At 37.4% G+C, this 17,950-nt stretch overlaps 1 protein-coding gene across 17 annotated transcripts in view; it reads left to right on the forward strand.

The window, feature by feature from the left end:
- UBR5 (ubiquitin protein ligase E3 component n-recognin 5) overlaps positions 1 to 17,950 on the forward strand; it is a 95,086-nt gene that overhangs the window by 47,271 nt on the left and 29,865 nt on the right. For 11 of the 17 annotated variants that reach the window (XM_082319020.1, XM_082319031.1, XM_082319029.1 and 8 more), the window contains 12 exons: positions 198 to 310; positions 7,264 to 7,407; positions 7,497 to 7,608; positions 7,810 to 7,964; positions 8,922 to 9,119; positions 10,232 to 10,442; positions 11,076 to 11,120; positions 14,548 to 14,674; positions 16,153 to 16,304; positions 16,702 to 16,797; positions 17,235 to 17,358; positions 17,690 to 17,787. In XM_082319020.1, the coding sequence (XP_082175146.1) occupies positions 198 to 310; positions 7,264 to 7,407; positions 7,497 to 7,608; positions 7,810 to 7,964; positions 8,922 to 9,119; positions 10,232 to 10,442; positions 11,076 to 11,120; positions 14,548 to 14,674; positions 16,153 to 16,304; positions 16,702 to 16,797; positions 17,235 to 17,358; positions 17,690 to 17,787 (1,575 nt within the window). The remainder of the gene's footprint in view (positions 1 to 197; positions 311 to 7,263; positions 7,408 to 7,496; positions 7,609 to 7,809; positions 7,965 to 8,921; positions 9,120 to 10,231; positions 10,443 to 11,075; positions 11,121 to 14,547; positions 14,675 to 16,152; positions 16,305 to 16,701; positions 16,798 to 17,234; positions 17,359 to 17,689; positions 17,788 to 17,950) is intronic. The other 6 variants (XM_082319035.1, XM_082319021.1, XM_082319027.1 and 3 more) reach the window with 3 other exon arrangements.

Here is a 17,950-nt window from a genome sequence, read left to right on the forward strand (position 1 = left end):
ATGTGAGAGTGGCATGGTATACTGTTAGGTAGCTCCGACTTTTAAAGTCAGATTCTTGTTAACCTCTTGTTAATTTCCAGATTTGACTGTTGATAACCTTTTTTGGGGGAAAGCTTTGGTGTTTACTGAACATTCCATTTTGATGCTTTGATTAAATATGTCAAGTCTTTTTGTTGGTAATAACTTTTTTGTCTCAGAGCGACGACGGTCTACTCCTGCCCCAAAAGAGGAGGAGAAAGTGAATGAAGAGCAGTGGTCTCTGAGGGAAGTTGTGTTTGTGGAAGACGTTAAGAATGTTCCTGTTGGCAAGGTTTGTCCAAAATACACTGTCTCATCATCTTTGGGGAAGGAGAAAAAGTTTTTCCTTTTAGATAAGCTGTTTCGTAGTACTGAATTGTAGTTTTGGAGATGCTTGAGAATGTTTCTGGCTAGTATGACTTTTGTTGCATTTTTATTTGTCCATAACGCAATGGTAGTAATAGACTGAATGTATTTTGAATAAAACGTGATGAATCTTAAAAAATAACATTCTGGTACTTTAAGTTAAACCACAGTATTAAGAAAAGCAGATGTGGTTTTATCCAAGAGATTATTTTTGGTGACTTGAGCAATAGCTCCCACATGTCCAGTGAGATTGTTGAAGAGTTACGCGTGTTGTCGCTGACTTTTACATACACATCAGCTGAATGTTTGGGTGAATCTCATGTTCTGGCAACCAAAGAACACAAATGTTTTGATTAGAAATAACACGCTTCATTTATATGACTATAAAGTTATTTGATTTATTATTTCAGAAAATCTGTTTCTTTGGTCCTTGTAATTTTTTAATTTTCTGTCTAGTAAACCTTTGCTGTAACTAAGAATGCTATAGAGGAAAATACGCCATTTCTCCTTCGGTATTGTTGTGCGATGTTAGGAGAGATTAGGTGATCTAGACAGGTCTCTGCTATGCTTTTCAAAAATAAGAGCAACAGGAAAGCCAATAAAGGTTTTCCACAAAATGAAACTTGATTCATAGAAGATCAGAAAAAAATTTACCAGAAGAGGAAATAACTGTCCAACAGAAGGCAGTGGGATTTAGTCAGTTATTTTACTTGCATCCCTAATGGGTTTACTTGTGCAGGGGTGGAAGATTTGCCTTGAGCAGTATCTTCAACAGGAGGAGGCCCACAATGAATTTTCATTGTCAAGTTTAGGTCGTTTCTGCAAAAGGGAGTATGGAGCAACTTCATTCATTGAAACACTTCCGTTTCTGTAAATGAGGTTTTGCGATCTAGTTGAAGTTGCTGAAACTATACTTTGCCTTTCATACCAGCTTGGGGAAAGCCTGGTATGAAAGGCAAAGTTGTCCTTATCTGTCCTTCCTGTTTTAGAACCTAAGATTTTCAGGACAGAGACTGTTTTACTGTTTCTGTATACAGTTGTAAAGGTGTCTCTCTTTGTGCACTGTGTCAAGAACTACTATAATAAATACAGAAGAGCTTGAATTTTTATATGTTGATGTTTTCACTCACGTGCTAAAACCAGTAAGTAGGCTGTCTTCTGAATAGAGTTATTGGTGCTGAGTCCATTCTATATCAGTCGTTTATGGCAAAGGTGCTTTTTTTTTCTTCATAAAGCATGCTGTTCTTTTCCAGTGATGTATACGGTCATTCACTTTTTTCCTTTTACAGTTTGTGACACATTATCTTTAGAGTTTAGATAAAATCCAGCAGACAAAACCATAAAAATTTTTTGCCTCACGGTGTCCAGGTTAAAGACAGAAATACAGTTTATGCCCTGTTATATGTTCTGTTTGTAACTTGGATCAGTTGTGCGATTGTATGAAAAAGACTGGAGGGCACCTCAGTCTGCAGAAGGGTTACTCTTTGCAGTGTTCTCCTACAGGCTTCAGAATAGCTAATGTTGTTCATTGTGGAACAGTAATGTTTGTAATTTAGTTTGTTGTGAGCTGAATTAAGCACAAAGAGGATTTGAATTCTGAACAATCTGAATAAGTAATTTTTGAATGTGCACAGAGGTTCAGAGTGCAAAAACATAATCATACAGGTTTGGGCTCTTAAGACTTTCTGGGTGAAGAAGTCCTACCCTTTTAGAGTCCACTCAGGTATATCTTCATCTGGTCTTCATGGTCTTGTGTTTACTGAATGACGTTCTAAAAAGTCACATCTTTGACAAATTGGCATGGATGGCCTCAGTGGCACAAGCATCCTGCATGAGAATATACTATTCCTATGTAACCTGGGAATTTGTTACCTTTGGTGTCTCAGGAAATTGGAAAGGCTTTGAAGCACTGTTCTGAGTTTTAAGTACTTGATGTTACAAAGCATCGTGTCAATAGAGCAATGCTTAGCTTCTCTGAGTGCTGTCATTGAATAAAATACGTGATCACGGAGCATGTGAATATTGGGACACCTTTGAGAAATAAGCACTGGTAATTTGGCAGATGTTTTTTGAGCACAACATGAAGTCAGTTGCACTAAACTAATTAATCTGTGAAGCCAAAAATCTTGCCTTATGTAATGATTCAGATCTGAAGTAGTAAGAGGAACAAAAAACTGATTTCTGTCCTTTTACCTGCAAGAGCATCTGAAATTTTGAATATAAATATTCTTTAGAATAAAGCGAATAAAGTGGGATAGCCATGAGCTTCTGTCAAATGTTTGCCACTTTTTAAAAGCATTTAGATAATTCTTCATTTTACACAAAAAAGAATTGTTCACTTAGGCTTCAGGAGGTGGAATTTTGAGATAGGAAAGGGGTTCAGATTTACTGATGCTCAGCCTGTGTTCTTGAAATAATTTTTTTTCTGGAAAATTTGTGTTCCTGTGCTTTTGGATGTATGCAACAACTAAATGATGTCTCCAAAAAGTGCTTTGTTAAAATCCTTCTGAGGCCACTGTTGGGTTCTGTTTGTAGAATGGTGGGCAGGTAAATGCCTGTTTCTCTCTGGACTCTTACTGATCTTGATGTAGTAACAGCGCTCCCCTGAGTGCTAAGAGCTAAGATGACTGCTTGTGATTATTCTGATACCAGTAGATCGTACAAATAGCATTTTACACACTGCTTCGTAAATGTGGATTGCGTATGGTGCCAAAGCAACAAATGACCAGAGAGAGTGGCGAGAGTGCAAGAGTTCTTATGTTGGGGCAGTCTTAAAAGAAATGAAGAGGAAGTAGTCTGCTAGATATACTCTTGGATTTAGTCATCTTTCTCCTTGGAATATATTATCTTCCAATCTCATGCCAATTTAAATCCTTTATGGGCTTGGAACAAAACTAAGCCTTTAGTCCCCCAAGTCCGTTGTTAGATGGAGGAGGTAATGATTATAAGATTATCCACCTAATGGAAGACTGATGGAATGAAAAAGCCTGGCACTTGTCTCTTCTGTAGTCTGCATTGGTGAGAAATCTGAGGGAGTCTTCTTTCAGTGTAGTTTAGAAAAGATAGGGGCTGAAATAAGCCTTTGTTACTGCTCACTGGTATCAGAGGAATAGAAGCTGGCGTTGTCCATCCCATGCACCTTGGCATATTCTACTTACCCACATTAGTTTCTGGATTTTCTCTGCTGGAATGGCTTCACTGGTATTTGGAACCACTGTTAGAACAAAAGGGTAGGGAACCTGGCTTGGAGCCGCTTTTTTCTTCTTTGGCAGCTGCGGTTCATTTTGGTCTCAGGCTTTCCATTGGCAGTGTCCAAGGCCTCCCAAACTGCCTCTGTTCATCAAAGTTCTCCTCAATCAGGTGAGACTTCTGTGTCTTACCAGTTTTGCAGTTCCTATGCCCAGAATTATCAAATCCTGGGGATTTTGTGAAACATAAATTTGGATTGAGTAGTTTGTTCTTTAACTTATACTTTGTACTGTATTATTTCAGTCAGTCACTTGAACTTTTTATTTTTTGTTTGATTTCTGTCTGAGATCGAAGCCTTCCAATGAGAAGGATAAGTTGAAAGAGCTCGGGCTGGATATAGTCCCAGAAGAGTTACCTAATCCCTATTAGGAATCTGTTTTCAATCCTTCAAAGTTGAATATTTTAAAAATTGTGTCAGTATTTCTTTGGAAGTGCTCATTCTACTTTGAGAATATAGGTAGAAGCCTTTTCTGTGATGTTAAAATTCCTTCCGTTCCAACAAGGAGATTAGATAGATAAAAAATGTATTTTCCCTGCTCTTCTGCTGCTGTGTCTTGAGAGGGAATATGGTGATTCTGGAGGGGAAAGATTCTACAGATTACCAGTGGACCCAAACAGGTTTGCTTCTGAAAGGCTCAAGTGCTGGTAGTCAACTTTGCTATCTTTAGAGGCTACTCAGCCTATCGTTAATTTGATTTTAAATGAACAACTCTAAGAGGGAACAGGGGAGGAGAAGCGGGCTCAGGACCTGCCTCCACTCCCTTTTGAGGAAGGGACTTCAGTTGAATGTTTTCTGCCAACCAGCGTGCTTTGGCATTGTGGTTTAAAGGCGTGTGGCAATGGGTTGATAGTAAGGGTAAAGGAGATAACAAATACGTTCATCTTTCAGTTTATCAATTCATTTTTTTTCTTCCATTAAAACGAAAGATCAGATCTCATTGTCCTGTAGTTGAAAATGCTCTAAAAAGGTATTTTGCTCTTGGAAAAAAAATCTTTGAACTTCCATTTTGTTGCTTGCTTTTTTCCTTTGTTTGATTCAGTTCTTTTAATTTAGTCCTGATAAGGCAAACATTGTATGTGTAGTTCTGTAAAATGCATGTTTCTGATTGATGAAACTTTCGCATTAGCATATGAACAGTGTAAGTACATTAGTTCTGTAAGCTAAAGCGTCTAAATCCTTTAAGCTCTTGCATTTTATTTTTGTTAATGCGTTTTTCAATTAATTCAGACTTACATAATTTCAATGAAAGAGGAATGTTGATGTTGCTTATTTATCTTGTTTAGTGTCAGCCCATTATACTACATCTCTGTTTTGGAGCTTTCTATATAAAATTGCTATCAAGTGTTTCACTCAAGCTCCTAGCTGCTTGCTACATCAATGTATAGTTTTATTTTCTTTCTGGCAGCCGATAGCCGTAGTAGTAACTGTTTAACTAAAGAACTGCATTTTAGTTACCCTATGAAGAGGTGAATTTCTTCTCAAATGAATCTTAATAAACATATTTTCGAGTTTTTAAAGATACATGATTTTCTTCCTAAACCATAAAATGGGAAAGAAAAAAATATTTAGCATGTGGACTCTGAAAGAGTCACCATAGAGTTCCACCACTTGAAAAACTGTCAGCATTTCTTTGAAAACATGAAAAGTGATGCAAGTGAAAAATGATGCAGGTGGTAACACTAAAAGCAGCCAGAAAGCAGGTAGAAGAAAACTTTTGGTTGTGAAGATAGAGTACGTTAAATATTTGGGGATTGTGCCTTTTCTTAAGGTGTGTTTCTTCCCCCCTCCTCCCCGATTATAAATTTGAAACTTCACAAACAAGATTTCATATGCCCTGCTAGACATTGACCATTTAGAATCTTCTGTTTTCAGAAGCAGACCAAATTTACAAAGCTTTTGTAGCAACGTTTAGTCATTTAAAAAAAATTTCTACACGTCAGATTAGAAGCTGTGGTTGAACTATTGGCATGTGATTTCTGTCTTAAAGGTTAGTCTGATTACCTTAAAAACATCTGAATGTACCTTGATTAAGTTTTTGACCAAATCACAATTTTTGTCTAGAGTGTTGTCTTACAAGTCTCAATAGAAATCTGTCTTTGTATAGTCTAGATCAGAGTTAATGTTTGTGAATCTTTTGACTAGGTCTGAAGTTTCAAATTTTTGGGTAGTGTTCTTACAGCCATCGGTGATGCTCTACTAACTAGAACTAGGAACTCTGCTACTAGAGTGAAATTTCAGCATATGGGGAGCAAGTGCTCTGACTCTATCCACAATGATCTTTGTTACAAAAAATCTGCTAATACTTTCATATTTGTCAATATATCCTTTTCTCTAGTATGCTTGTTAGGCTGCACCTAGCTAGAGAAATTGGGAGAAAACATGGAAATGCCTGGGTTTTTATTACCTACAATATCTTGAAAATTTGAGAGATGCTTTTATTGTCAGGGACATTTTAGATAAAGTTGATTACAGTAGATCTTTAATATTGCTTTGTAAGCACTTTCTGTGTAGAAACTGTGGAGAAATTAGGGCCTAATCAAGATTGACAGCTGCTTGTATCTAGTTTTGATCGAGACTGAGAGCATACTGAGATCTTATTTATACTCGGAATTAAAACATTGTCTGTCCTTCCCCCATCCCCTTCCCTCTTTGCTTTGTTTTCCTTTTGAAAAAATTATGGTCTCAAATGGAAACTCAAAGGGCCTTGCTGTTTGGTGATAGCATAAGATGTTTCTATATCAAGGAAACCTATTTTGACAGTTCTGATTAGATATGCATGGCAGCAACTCCTTAGAGAGGCTTACAGTCTCAGAAATGACTGTGTCAGTGTGGGGTTGAATAACTTCCATTTCCTTGGGGGGCAGAGAAAGACACAGATGCATGAGATATGTCTGGATAGACTTGTCTGTATCCTTCAGTCCTAAGGGACTGAGTGGAGAACTTCATCATCGACTGTAAGGAACAGGTAATAGACCCATAAAGCAACACTTCTTTTTTCCACTATGCACAGTCATCTTGAGGAATGAGCATTAAGACTCTGCAACAGAGGCTTTAAAAATTCTTAGATGGGGGGGGGAAAGAAGGAAGGAAGAGTGATTTCCCTTGTCTTGTAGTACAAGAGCTAATGGGCACTTAAAGAAGTAAGAGGTTCAGTGTAGATGGTTTTTGTTGAATTGTCAGCTAATGTTTGGAACTCATTGCCACAAGAATAGTGTTTATTTCCAAAAGTGATTGGACAAATTAATAAGAGAAGGGTCTATCCAGGCTATTCAACATGAAGTTGTCCTGCTGTTTCCAGTAGGTAGAAGCTGGAAAGATATCAGGGAAGTATCAGTAGGAGCTTCTCTAGTCAGTTGGTCTTGGTTCCTGTTGGACATAGGATGTTGAAATGGAGGGACCTTTGATCTGATTCAGGATGCCTATGAAGTCATTAAGAAATCCAGGTTTTTAAGGTTTCAGTAATTGTAGCAAAACAACAAGGCTAACAACCAAGAGCTGTAGAATTTTATCACTGATTATTGTAAACTGTTTTCTTTTCCTGATAAAGGTCTGCTTTATTTTGAAGCAAATAAACCTAAACAGTTTCTATCCAAAGCTTTTTCTAAAACTGTAATGTGTTCTGCTTGTAGGTGCTAAAAGTGGATGGTGCTTACGTTGCTGTGAAATTTCCAGGCACCTCCAGTAATGCAAACTGTCAGAGCAGTTCTAATTCAGATCCTGATCCTTCTTCTCTTCTCCAAGACTGTAGGTTGCTCAGAATAGATGAACTGCAGGTATGTCTTTGTGAAACATTGAGAAAACAGTCAGTATTTTGAAGCACTGTGTGCTTAATTGCATCTTAAAATTTTACATATGTTTTCAGGTTGTAAAAACTGGTGGAACTCCAAAAGTTCCTGACTGTTTTCAAAGGACACCTAAAAAGCTGTGTATTCCTGAAAAAACAGAGATCCTAGCAGTAAATGTAGATTCAAAAGGTAAGTAGAACTTAGCCTGTAAGATACTCTGTTGGATCCTTTATTCTCTCTCTTACTAGTGGAAAAAAACTACTGTCAAGCTAATGTAAACAGTTGTTTCCATTGATACTAGTAATTCCTTAAAAGTGCTTTAGTTAGGAGTTCTTTTACTGAATGCCATCAGTAAAAGACATTAACTTTTTTCTTCGTGTATCTTTGAAGGAGTGCATGCTGTTCTGAAAACTGGGAACTGGGTTCGATACTGCATATTTGACCTTGCCACAGGAAAGGCTGAACAGGAAAATAATTTCCCTACTAGCAGCATTGCATTCCTGGGTCAGAATGAGAGAAGTGTTGCTATTTTTACAGCTGGACAGGTTTGTGGTTTTGTATCTCAATCACTTAACCTCACTGCACTTCACTTCCGTCATCTTTGAATGGGATGGTACAGCCTTTTGTAAGGCTTTTCCAAAGACTGGCAAAGAAATAGTTCTTCAAATGGGTTATGAAAGACTTACTGCTACCATTAATATTTTGAAGGTGCAAGGAGAATAGCAATCTAACTCACTCAAGCACTTTTAATAATCTTATTCAAATTCTGCCTTGAATAAAAAGTAAAAAAGGGGGGAAAAAAACTTGACGGAGTAGTTCCTGTGTTAGTGTAAACTTGTTATCTAGCTATATTTTGGAATTGGGTCAGATGAAAATCCACTCTTGAGAATAAATGGAAATGTAAAAAAAAAAAAAAAAACCACAAAAAAAACCCCCTGTATTTGATACTAAAAATGGTACATCGAGGTTTTGTGCAACTCTTTCTACTATCCAATGTTAAGTATCTTATTTTATCTGATTATACAGCTTGATTACACTGTACAGGCATCCATGAGGAGGGCTGAGGAAAAAATACCAAAACTGTTTTAGTAACTTCCACAAACATGATATACTCTGCTTAGGATAGTTGAGGGAAACATTTTTGGCAGAAGAACTGAATTTGAATGTTTCATTTCAATATATTCAACTTTCTTTGGAGCATTGAAGTAAGCTAAAAGAATAGGTACTGTGTGTTTCATTGGTAACGTTTCATAATGAATGTATATCATAAAGAAGATACTTTTAGTAGTATTTACTATGTTAAGCACATTTCAGGCATTTGAGAAAGGGAATCTGCTACCTTATGCTGCGCCATTGGTGATGATAGGAGACAATGGCGTAAATGAGAATTTTAGGTAAACTGTTGCCATTTGTTGGCAGTCAAGCACAACTGGACCTTTTGGGAAGGATAATATTTATAAATTGTGGAGACTTAATGATAAAACTTTTTTTCCCAAATGTAGGAATCTCCTATTATTCTTAGAGATGGAAATGGTACAATCTATCCAATGGCAAAAGATTGTATGGGTGGGATACGAGACCCTGACTGGCTTGATCTTCCACCTATTAGTAGTCTTGGAATGGGTGTTCATTCCTTAACAAATCTTCCTGCTAACTCGACCATCAAAAAGAAAGCTGCTATTATCATTATGGCTGTTGAGGTAAAATGTTTTCTTTGCTACAGAATTATGTGCTTTTTTCCTTTGCTTTTATAAAGTTATGCATAAAGCAGCTTCATGTTTAGATACCGGTTTGTATTTTCACTATTTCAAAGAAACTAATTTCAACAGAAAATTCTCTTAGAAACATGAAAGCACAAACAAATTTACGTGGTAAAGTGGAAGATCCATTTTGGGGGTGCATGGCTTCTGTATCAAGTTTTTAACTAGCAATGTTTTTTAGGCATTATTTTTAAAACTATTACCTTTTTATGTATACTACTAGTATATAATTTTATTTGTTTTGTGGTTGCACAGTTTTTCTGAGGGATCCAACAACTTGTTTTCTTGTGAATGTAATACTTTTTTTTTTAATCTTATATTTGGACCATACATTAGGAAATTATGAGACTCAAGCAAAGATTTTTTTTTTTTCACTTGAATTGTATGTAGACTTCTGTATTCATCTGTGGTGCTGTATGAATAGTTCTGCTGTGAATTTATATATCATATGTGTATAAACCCATCAGTGATTTGGTGCAGTTTAGTTAGATCTGCTGTGTGCTGTGCTGCCACCAGGAGGTATTGTGTACCTGTTAGACTGAGATTGATTTCACAGTGGAGTATTCTGTCACTGTGGAAAAGCTTGTTATATATGGGGTGAGCCTCCCAGACCTTCAACAGCTTCTATTCATTCACTTCTCAGCATGTATATTGCTTGTTTAAAACAAATATGTAAGAGCTAGTTAATGTAGACCCTTTAGTTTTTTCAGTTGCACCACTCTTCCCATGTTACGTGCAGCCATGAAATAGAAGTAATCTTAAGAACCCAGCTATGAAGCCAACGGCGTACTTTTGTGAGCCTGATAGCTTCTGCTGCTTAAGCCTCTCCTTTAACTTGTCTGTGCCTGAATGCATGCCGTTTTCTGTTTTTAACAGTGCTGTAATTGAGATGATGCGTATTTTCAACAGTTCCCGCACTGACTTCCAGCTGACGTCCTAGATTTAGACCTTTCTATTAATTTCAGAAATGGAAAACTATAAGTACTTAGGAAACTTGTATGTCTGCCTTTTGTATTTTAAATTGTTAAAATATCTTATTCTTTTGAGTACAGAAACAAACTTTAATGCAGCACATTCTCCGCTGTGACTATGAGGCTTGCAGACAATACCTGATGAATCTTGAACAAGCAGTTGTCTTGGATCAGAATCCACAAATGCTGCAGACGTTCCTTGGCCACAGATGTGACGGAAACCGCAATATTCTGCATGCTTGTGTGTCTGTATGCTTTCCAACCAGCAACAAAGAAACAAAAGAGGAAGAGGGTGAGCTCAACAATATCATGAAAATACTTTGAAAATAAACTTTTTATGCATTTTCCAGAACATTGGAAACAAAGGCTGCATTCTTCATATATGGATATCTTAAAATGTAGCACCTAAAATGTGTCCTAGCCTTTCAAAGGTGCCGAGATAACATTTTTATTACTCTCATAAGGATTTATAAGAATTCAATAGTTAAGAATACTAAGCTGTATTTATTGATTGTAAAAGACAAACTTTTCACATCCACATGTTATTTTTAGATAAAAACAAGTATTTTTCCACCTTTATATCACTAGTATCCCCATTATATCACTAGTAAACTTTTAAGAGAAATGGTATTTAATATTTTTCAAGTGTTACAGTATATGTTAATGCCTCCAATAAGAAATGCTACTTGCAGTTGACATGTGTTAAGAAGTGTGAAAGAATGACCTTCTATTAATGCCAGTTGCTGACACCATTTAAAAATGTCTATTAAATACTGTTATGTAAACAGTATGTTAACAGAACAAGGTTGCTAAGTCAAGCACTCAAAAATTAGGAAATGCCAGAATTAAGTTTACCCATGTGCTATACATGGGTATGCGTTGTGAAATGGTCTTTAATTACACCGTCGTACTATTTTTTCCACAGGACTACCTCATTCAGTGCACAAGATGGACGGTGCTCACCGAATGGGTAGCTATTCAATATTTCTTTTTATCCTCATCATTCAGTGTGTGGCCCCATTCCTTACTTACTGCACACCATACAAACCCTGCACTGAATAATGAATGAACTTCCTTGTGGGATTTTTGTATGGTGCTGTCATTGAATTTTAGTCATTTATAGACCTTAATTGTTCCTCATATCCCTGTTTATAAAATGGGGGTAATGCTGCAGCTTTCTCATCTCTTGAAGGTATTATAGCTTGAAGTTTTTCTGTATTCAAAGCTATTAACTAATCTTGAGGGTTCTGTTGGAGAAGCCTAGGGCCTGATCTCATTTTTTTGAGTAGGTGTTATTTCAACACACTTTATTGTAGAGCTGGATTAATAGTAGTTTTAGTTGTTCTGTGAATGTTAATTGTGTCTGTGAGTCAGGCACCTTTAGGTGTCCAGAACTGAGTAAAATGTATCACGATCACTTGTAAAAACTTGTTTCACAAAGTTCTGTGTGCTGTTAGATGTGGCAGAAATAGGTTCCAGTTCTCCAAAGCGATGTTCAGTGGCATTAAGCACACGACAATGCTTCCTCCTCTCCTTGCCAAGCTGTTGCTGCCTTACTACATTGTTGCAGCAAACAAGGCATAAACAGCTTGCTCATTGTACAGCCCTTCATCTTTAGTGTGTCGTCCATCCTGTGCACTGATTGAGGCAGGGGTCTTGTTGTGGGGAGGTGAGGGGGGGAAAAAAAAACCAAAAAAAAAACCAAAAAAACAAACCCCAAAAACCCAAAAACAAAACCAAAAAACCAACCCAAACAAACAAAACCCATCTGTGTAACTGAAGATTGTTTTACTATGAGCACACAAGGAAGCTGAAATAAGGATGCATGGGCAAACTTAATCTGACTTTTCCTAATTTGAGTGCTTGTCTTTGCAACCTGGACATTTTTTCAGTAACTTCATTTGGATGTAATTTAACTTTCTGAAAAATTAAAAACGTGAACCTGATAGACTTTTAACACCCCTCTGCCTCTCTCTTTCCCCTCATAAAAATTGTTTTAAAAGGGGATTCATATCTTTTAGATTCAAGTCACATTCACCTTCCACTGTAACTGTTAGTGATGGATATTAGGACAAGCTTATTTTCTGTGCATCATCTGGAGGGCAGTGGTGACTAATGTTACTGTCTCTAAGTTGTACAGCTATCTGTTAACCTGTAAAAGAAGTTTGATTTTAGGAGTAAAGGCTTCAATTCCAGCCTCCAGATATGATGTTCCTTAACAATTACAGAACATACTGCCCCTTCCCAGCTAGTGCCTGCCTGAGTTCTTTCACTCTTCTTCATATAGGTTCCTCCTTAAGTGCCAGAAAGGGAATATTGAGGGCAGGGGTAAGCTTTTTTTGTTCTCGGATCCTGTGCCTAGCTTTGCCATAGCTCCTGCAGCATTGGATAAATGAACTGCAGGAAAAGTGGCCCCAGACCTGCAAAGCTGGGGGAAGGCTGCTCTGTTTCTCTGTGATTTGTCTCGCCAATAGAAAGGATCTTGGAAAATACAGGTCCAAAAGAAATGTCCAAAGCATGTGAAATCACTAGAGTTACAGTACTAAATTTCAGATAACTTTACTGACCACCTACAAACTGAGGTTTTTTTCTAGACAATTGGGACAGATTTCATTAGACAACCCAACAGCAAATTACCCTCAGAGCCGGGGGATTTATTATTGATGGGTCTCCAAAAATGAATACTAACTTCATAAGTGGAACAGTGAAAATTCAATTACAGTTTACTGTGGGATCAAGGATAGGTGAAATCTCTCTGTTGCAGAGAACGGTTGCGTTGCTTTGTATTGCTTGAGGGACCACTCTCAAGAGCTGTGAACCCCCTGTGTGAGGGGCCCAGAAGTACTACGTGATGGGTCATGAGTTAAGAGAACTAGTGGATCTTAGAAAGGAGTACAGCACAAATACAATGGCAGTTCATTGGCAGCTACGGGTCAACTAGTATAGAACTCGGGGCACAAGAGTAATATTCTGCTAAGTGCTTGATAGTCGTCTGCTGTGGGTAGTAGGTGACTTGTCTAAGAAACCTGCACATGCTTGAGAACAAGCAAAACCTAAGATCTTTCCTACTTCAGGTAGTGATGAGTAGAAAGATCTAAAGAATAAACATACTATAAAAGCTGACAAACACCATCGAATTACCTTATTCTATGAACTCAAAGGTATTCATAGTATATTCTTGTTTTTAACAAAAAAGAAAAAATAAAAAAGGAATTATCCAGGTGTTAGTACTGTCAGTGGAGAAAATTGCGTGCAGAGGATGGTGACTGTCAGCTTGAAAAGCCTTTAAATGGAAAGTGAGCATTAGCCATAGCAACTTCGAGACATGTCCTGAAAGAATGATCAGTCACTTTAAGGATTTCTTTTTTTTTCCTTTTTTCAGAAATACACCTTTTTCTTCTAGTTTGTACCAAAAATTGTCTTTCACTCTAAAAGGAAAATTGCCCCTCTCCTGGCCTGTATCATGCTGAAAGTCCCTTCTCTTTCAGTTCTTTCTGGATCCATGGCTGTAGTGATTCATAATTTGCTATGTAGTGGCTATGAGATCTTTAATTGTCAGTACCTCCTAAAGAAGCAATGACTGTTACTCTGTGCAAACCTTGTGCAGCTGACTTTACTGTTTTGCCTGTGTATTTATCTTGCAGATAAATAAATCTGCATTAGGTCTTTGATTCAGTTGGCTGCTTCAAGCTATACTTTAACTGTACAACTAGGGAATTTTTTATATTCTGTATAGCACTTGGCACAATTAGGTCCTTGTTATGACTAGGACCTTTAGGTGTTATGGTGCTTAGGGTTTTAGATGTTAGAAAAAATGCTCATTCTTTCTGTTGTAAACTGATTGTGCTACCTTACTGTACTCGTAACATAGTTAGTTTTCCTAAGCCTACTCATAAGTAGAGTGTGTGTATTAGAAGCCCACAACTTTGCATTGTTGTTCATAGCTGCTCATTGTGAAGTGTGTGTGGGATTTTTTGGGTTGTTGTTTTGTTTTGTTTTGTTTTATTTTTTGTGGTGGTCTGGGTTTTTTTGCTTGTCATTACTTTTGAAGCCTTGACTCAGCAGGTGTCTGGAATCAGCTATGTGATAGGTCCTTGTCTCTTGATGATACTGAAAACTGAAAGCTTGTTCTGGAATTCGGGTGCCTTGAATTTCCTTCCTTGAGTTTCCTTCCTTGATGGCCTTTCAGAAACCAAACCCAGTCAGAATCATGGCTAAGCTCATCCAAAATAAAAATTTGTATATGAACCTACTCTGTCCCTCTAAATCTGGAGAAGGAAAAAAAAAAAAAAAAATGCAGGGAACATTTTATGATTAGTGACATTTCATACTTTATACTCCTTCCCTATAATTTCCCAAATGAAATTTTGGCGCTAACACGTTTCTTAATTTTTCAGAAGCAGAGCGCTCTGAAAGGAACACGTTTGCTGAAAGGCTCTCGGCTGTGGAAGCTATTGCAAATGCAATCTCCGTTGTGTCAAGTAATGGTCCAGGAAATAGGGCAGGATCATCAAGCAGCAGAAGGTAAACTGACTAACGATTTCTTCTTGTTTTCTGTATGCTAATTTCTGTATTAATTATCAATCTCTTATTAATGCTTTCCTTCAGTATAGTTTAAGAATGGGCTCTACTGCTAGTTTTAAATCAGATTTCACTTCTTCAAGCACCAAACTAGAGCTCTAATGTTTTTTTTGAAGCCTTTTCTGGTGTGAGAATTAATGGCAGGATATTTCTAAACGAATTCTGTTTTCTGGGCTTGGGGCATTGTCTCCCCAGTTGTAAAGTGGAAATGCTCCTCCTTGTGGGGAAAGGGAATTTCTAGTGTTCTTCACGAAGGAGAATTAAGTATCGCAGAAGTACTGTAGTAGCACCCAGGCTTGTTCTTTTAAGAGAATTTCTGAGGGAGGTGGTCACTTATGCAGATAAATAATACTGAGATCAACATAACACCAGTGGGGAAGAACTTGATTCTGTTTATCCTAAGCAATCATTGTTATAGTGGGAGTCCTTTGTATCGAGGTGGCTCTAAAGGACAGGTTTCTAACCCTGACAGAATCATAATTTCTGATGACATTTTTGTTCTTCCTCTTTCTATGATGGTAACTGAGTGGTGCTCACGTCAAGGGAATTTGATGGTATCTGTACTGAGTTCTAGTCAGTTCAGACCACTCTGGATGAGGGCGTAGTACAATTTTTCTACTTAGCTCTGTAGTCAAAGCAATTGACATGAAATGATGTCTTTATCCTTCCCAAGCTACTGTCCTCATCACCATGATCTTTTTCATGTGGGAGATAAGGGTAAGGGTTGAAGCTTCCTTCCCACATTCTGTAGGAGACATTACTCTTAAGAGGAAGTGCATTTAAAAAAAACCACAAAACCACCTTTGTGTTTGTACCTCTTTGTATCACACTGGGTTCTTTGGCTTCTACCTTATTTCTACTACCTTTCCCTCTAGTAAGATGATACAGAATTTCTTGAAGTTGTTTTCTGACTGTCCTCAGTAAAGTAGCACTTCCATGTTAAATAACTTTAAACAAATAACTCCTTCAAATTTTTTTTTTTTTCAAGCTCCATTTTTATTCTTCTATTAACCTCTTCTTGCAGTTAGATTTTAAAAAACAGCAGCAATAAGAGCAAATCCTTCCACAAGCTTAACACCCCTGGCAATGAGTTTGCGGTTAAAGGAATGTCAAATAGTGGTAATAATGCCCATCGGCTGCTGCTCCCTGCAAGAAGCAGTGCTGTAGTGACTAGGGATGCGTTCTGGGCTCAGATCTGTCTTGATAACGTTGCTGGCTGACTCTTCTTCCAAGGGCATTATATTCTGTTGCAACAAAATGGAGTACAGGAATGAAAAATACATCTTTGCTCATTCTTCTTTATCCTGAAGAAAAATGGAGATGATAAGAGTTTCGTTTCCTTTTTCAGTGTGAAATTCTGCTTTTAAATATTAATTATAAATAAAAATGAGATAGTATTTTTACCTTTGTTTCGTATTCAGTTTGAGATTAAGGGAAATGATGAGAAGATCCTTGAGAGCTGCTGGATTGGGCAGACATGAAGCTGGTGCTTCATCAAGTGATCACCAGGACCCAGTTTCTCCACCAATAGCTCCTCCCAGCTGGGTTCCAGATCCTCCTGCAATGGATCCGGGTAAGTCTGCTCACGTATCACATCAGACTGTAAAATGAGAGATTTAATAAGGGAACCATTGGCTTTTAAGGTGAATCGCTTAGATTTCAGCATGAGACTAAAATACCTAGTGTCATTGAGGTAGGAAGACATCACTGAGGAAGCTTTAAGAGTTTACTGAAGACTTGACAGCTGTTTTTAAATCCAGTATGTGTCTTTCTAACGCTGGTGTCAAACTTCTGTGAAGTGTGTTTTGTAATGTTGAGTTACATTACTAATCTAGGAATGTGGCCATTTGTACGAAAGAGTACCAATTAAATACAGAAAACCTGCAGTGTGTTAGACATTGCAGAAAGAGCATGTTGTTAGGGATGTTTTTATGTATTGATATACATCCTGCTGTTCTGTTTACTGAAAGATGGTGACATTGATTTTATCCTGGCCCCCGCTGTGGGATCTCTTACCACAGCAGCGACTGGCACCGGCCAAGGACCTAGCACCTCCACGATACCAGGTGAGGACATACTGCTTGTCTGATTATGCTTTAGAAGGAAAATGATCTCAAAAGCTGTCTTTGCTTGCGCAGACTTTCTGCATATGAAAATGCCTCTTATCAGATGAAGACTGGATTGAAGCAGAATTTCACGAGTGTGCAGAAAGTAAATGAAGCACCATGCTGTGTTTTATGTAAAAATTATATACTCGGGGAATGACAAATATGTAAAAATATGGTAATCAGTATGAAATTGGGATTCCTGTCTGTATTTCAGAATGTAATTTGGAACTGAAAGTTACAGTACTTCGGTAAAATGTTACTGACACTGGCAAACCACTGAATAGTCAAGCTACTGATTAATCACCCCAGTGAAACATTGGATTATTTGCTTTTAGTAGGTAGTAATTTTTTGAGGAAAAACTGTTTTTCTGCAATTTTTTTTTTTCTCATTATAGGTCCTTCTACTGAACCATCTGTAGTGGAATCAAAGGATCGGAAGGCAAATGCTCATTTCATACTGAAATTACTATGTGATAGTGTTGTTTTACAACCTTATCTTCGAGAACTGCTGTCAGCTAAGTAAGGATTTTCATATGAATTCTCACTATCCTTTGTAATGTTATATCACCTGAAATTTATTACATAGAAGCCTTTTTAAAAAAGTTATTTAAAGGTGCATTAGTTAAAATGGAGAATGCTAAAATACTGGCTGTATTTGTGTCCTGCCATCCCTTAAAATTAGGTCCATTTCACAGAATTAAAACAAATAAAAGAGTGCTTATTCACTCTGTGTTTTTTCTGTTTGCACAAGATTTGCAGTGCTAAGTTTTCATATATTTATTTCCTACCTCCCCTGTTATAACAACAAAATTTCAGTGTGTTTTAACTTGTCTGTTGTTTTTTTCCCTAGGGATGCAAGAGGCATGACACCATTTATGTCAGCAGTTAGCGGCCGGGCATATCCTGCTGCAATTACAATTCTAGAAACTGCACAGAAAATTGCTAAAGGTACACCAGTTTCAGTACCTATTAGCGTGTGATTTCCTTCTAAAGTTTGGCATGTGTGCAGATTCATTATTAACAGTGCTTTTTTTTGTGTGTGAAATTACATGTGCTTGAGCAACTGGTGATGGTGGTAAACACCTCTTTCCAAAACACTGTATATTACTGC

Source organism: Platalea leucorodia (assembly GCF_965183815.1).
Source record: "Platalea leucorodia genome assembly, chromosome: 1".
Lineage (NCBI taxonomy): Eukaryota > Metazoa > Chordata > Aves > Pelecaniformes > Threskiornithidae > Platalea > Platalea leucorodia.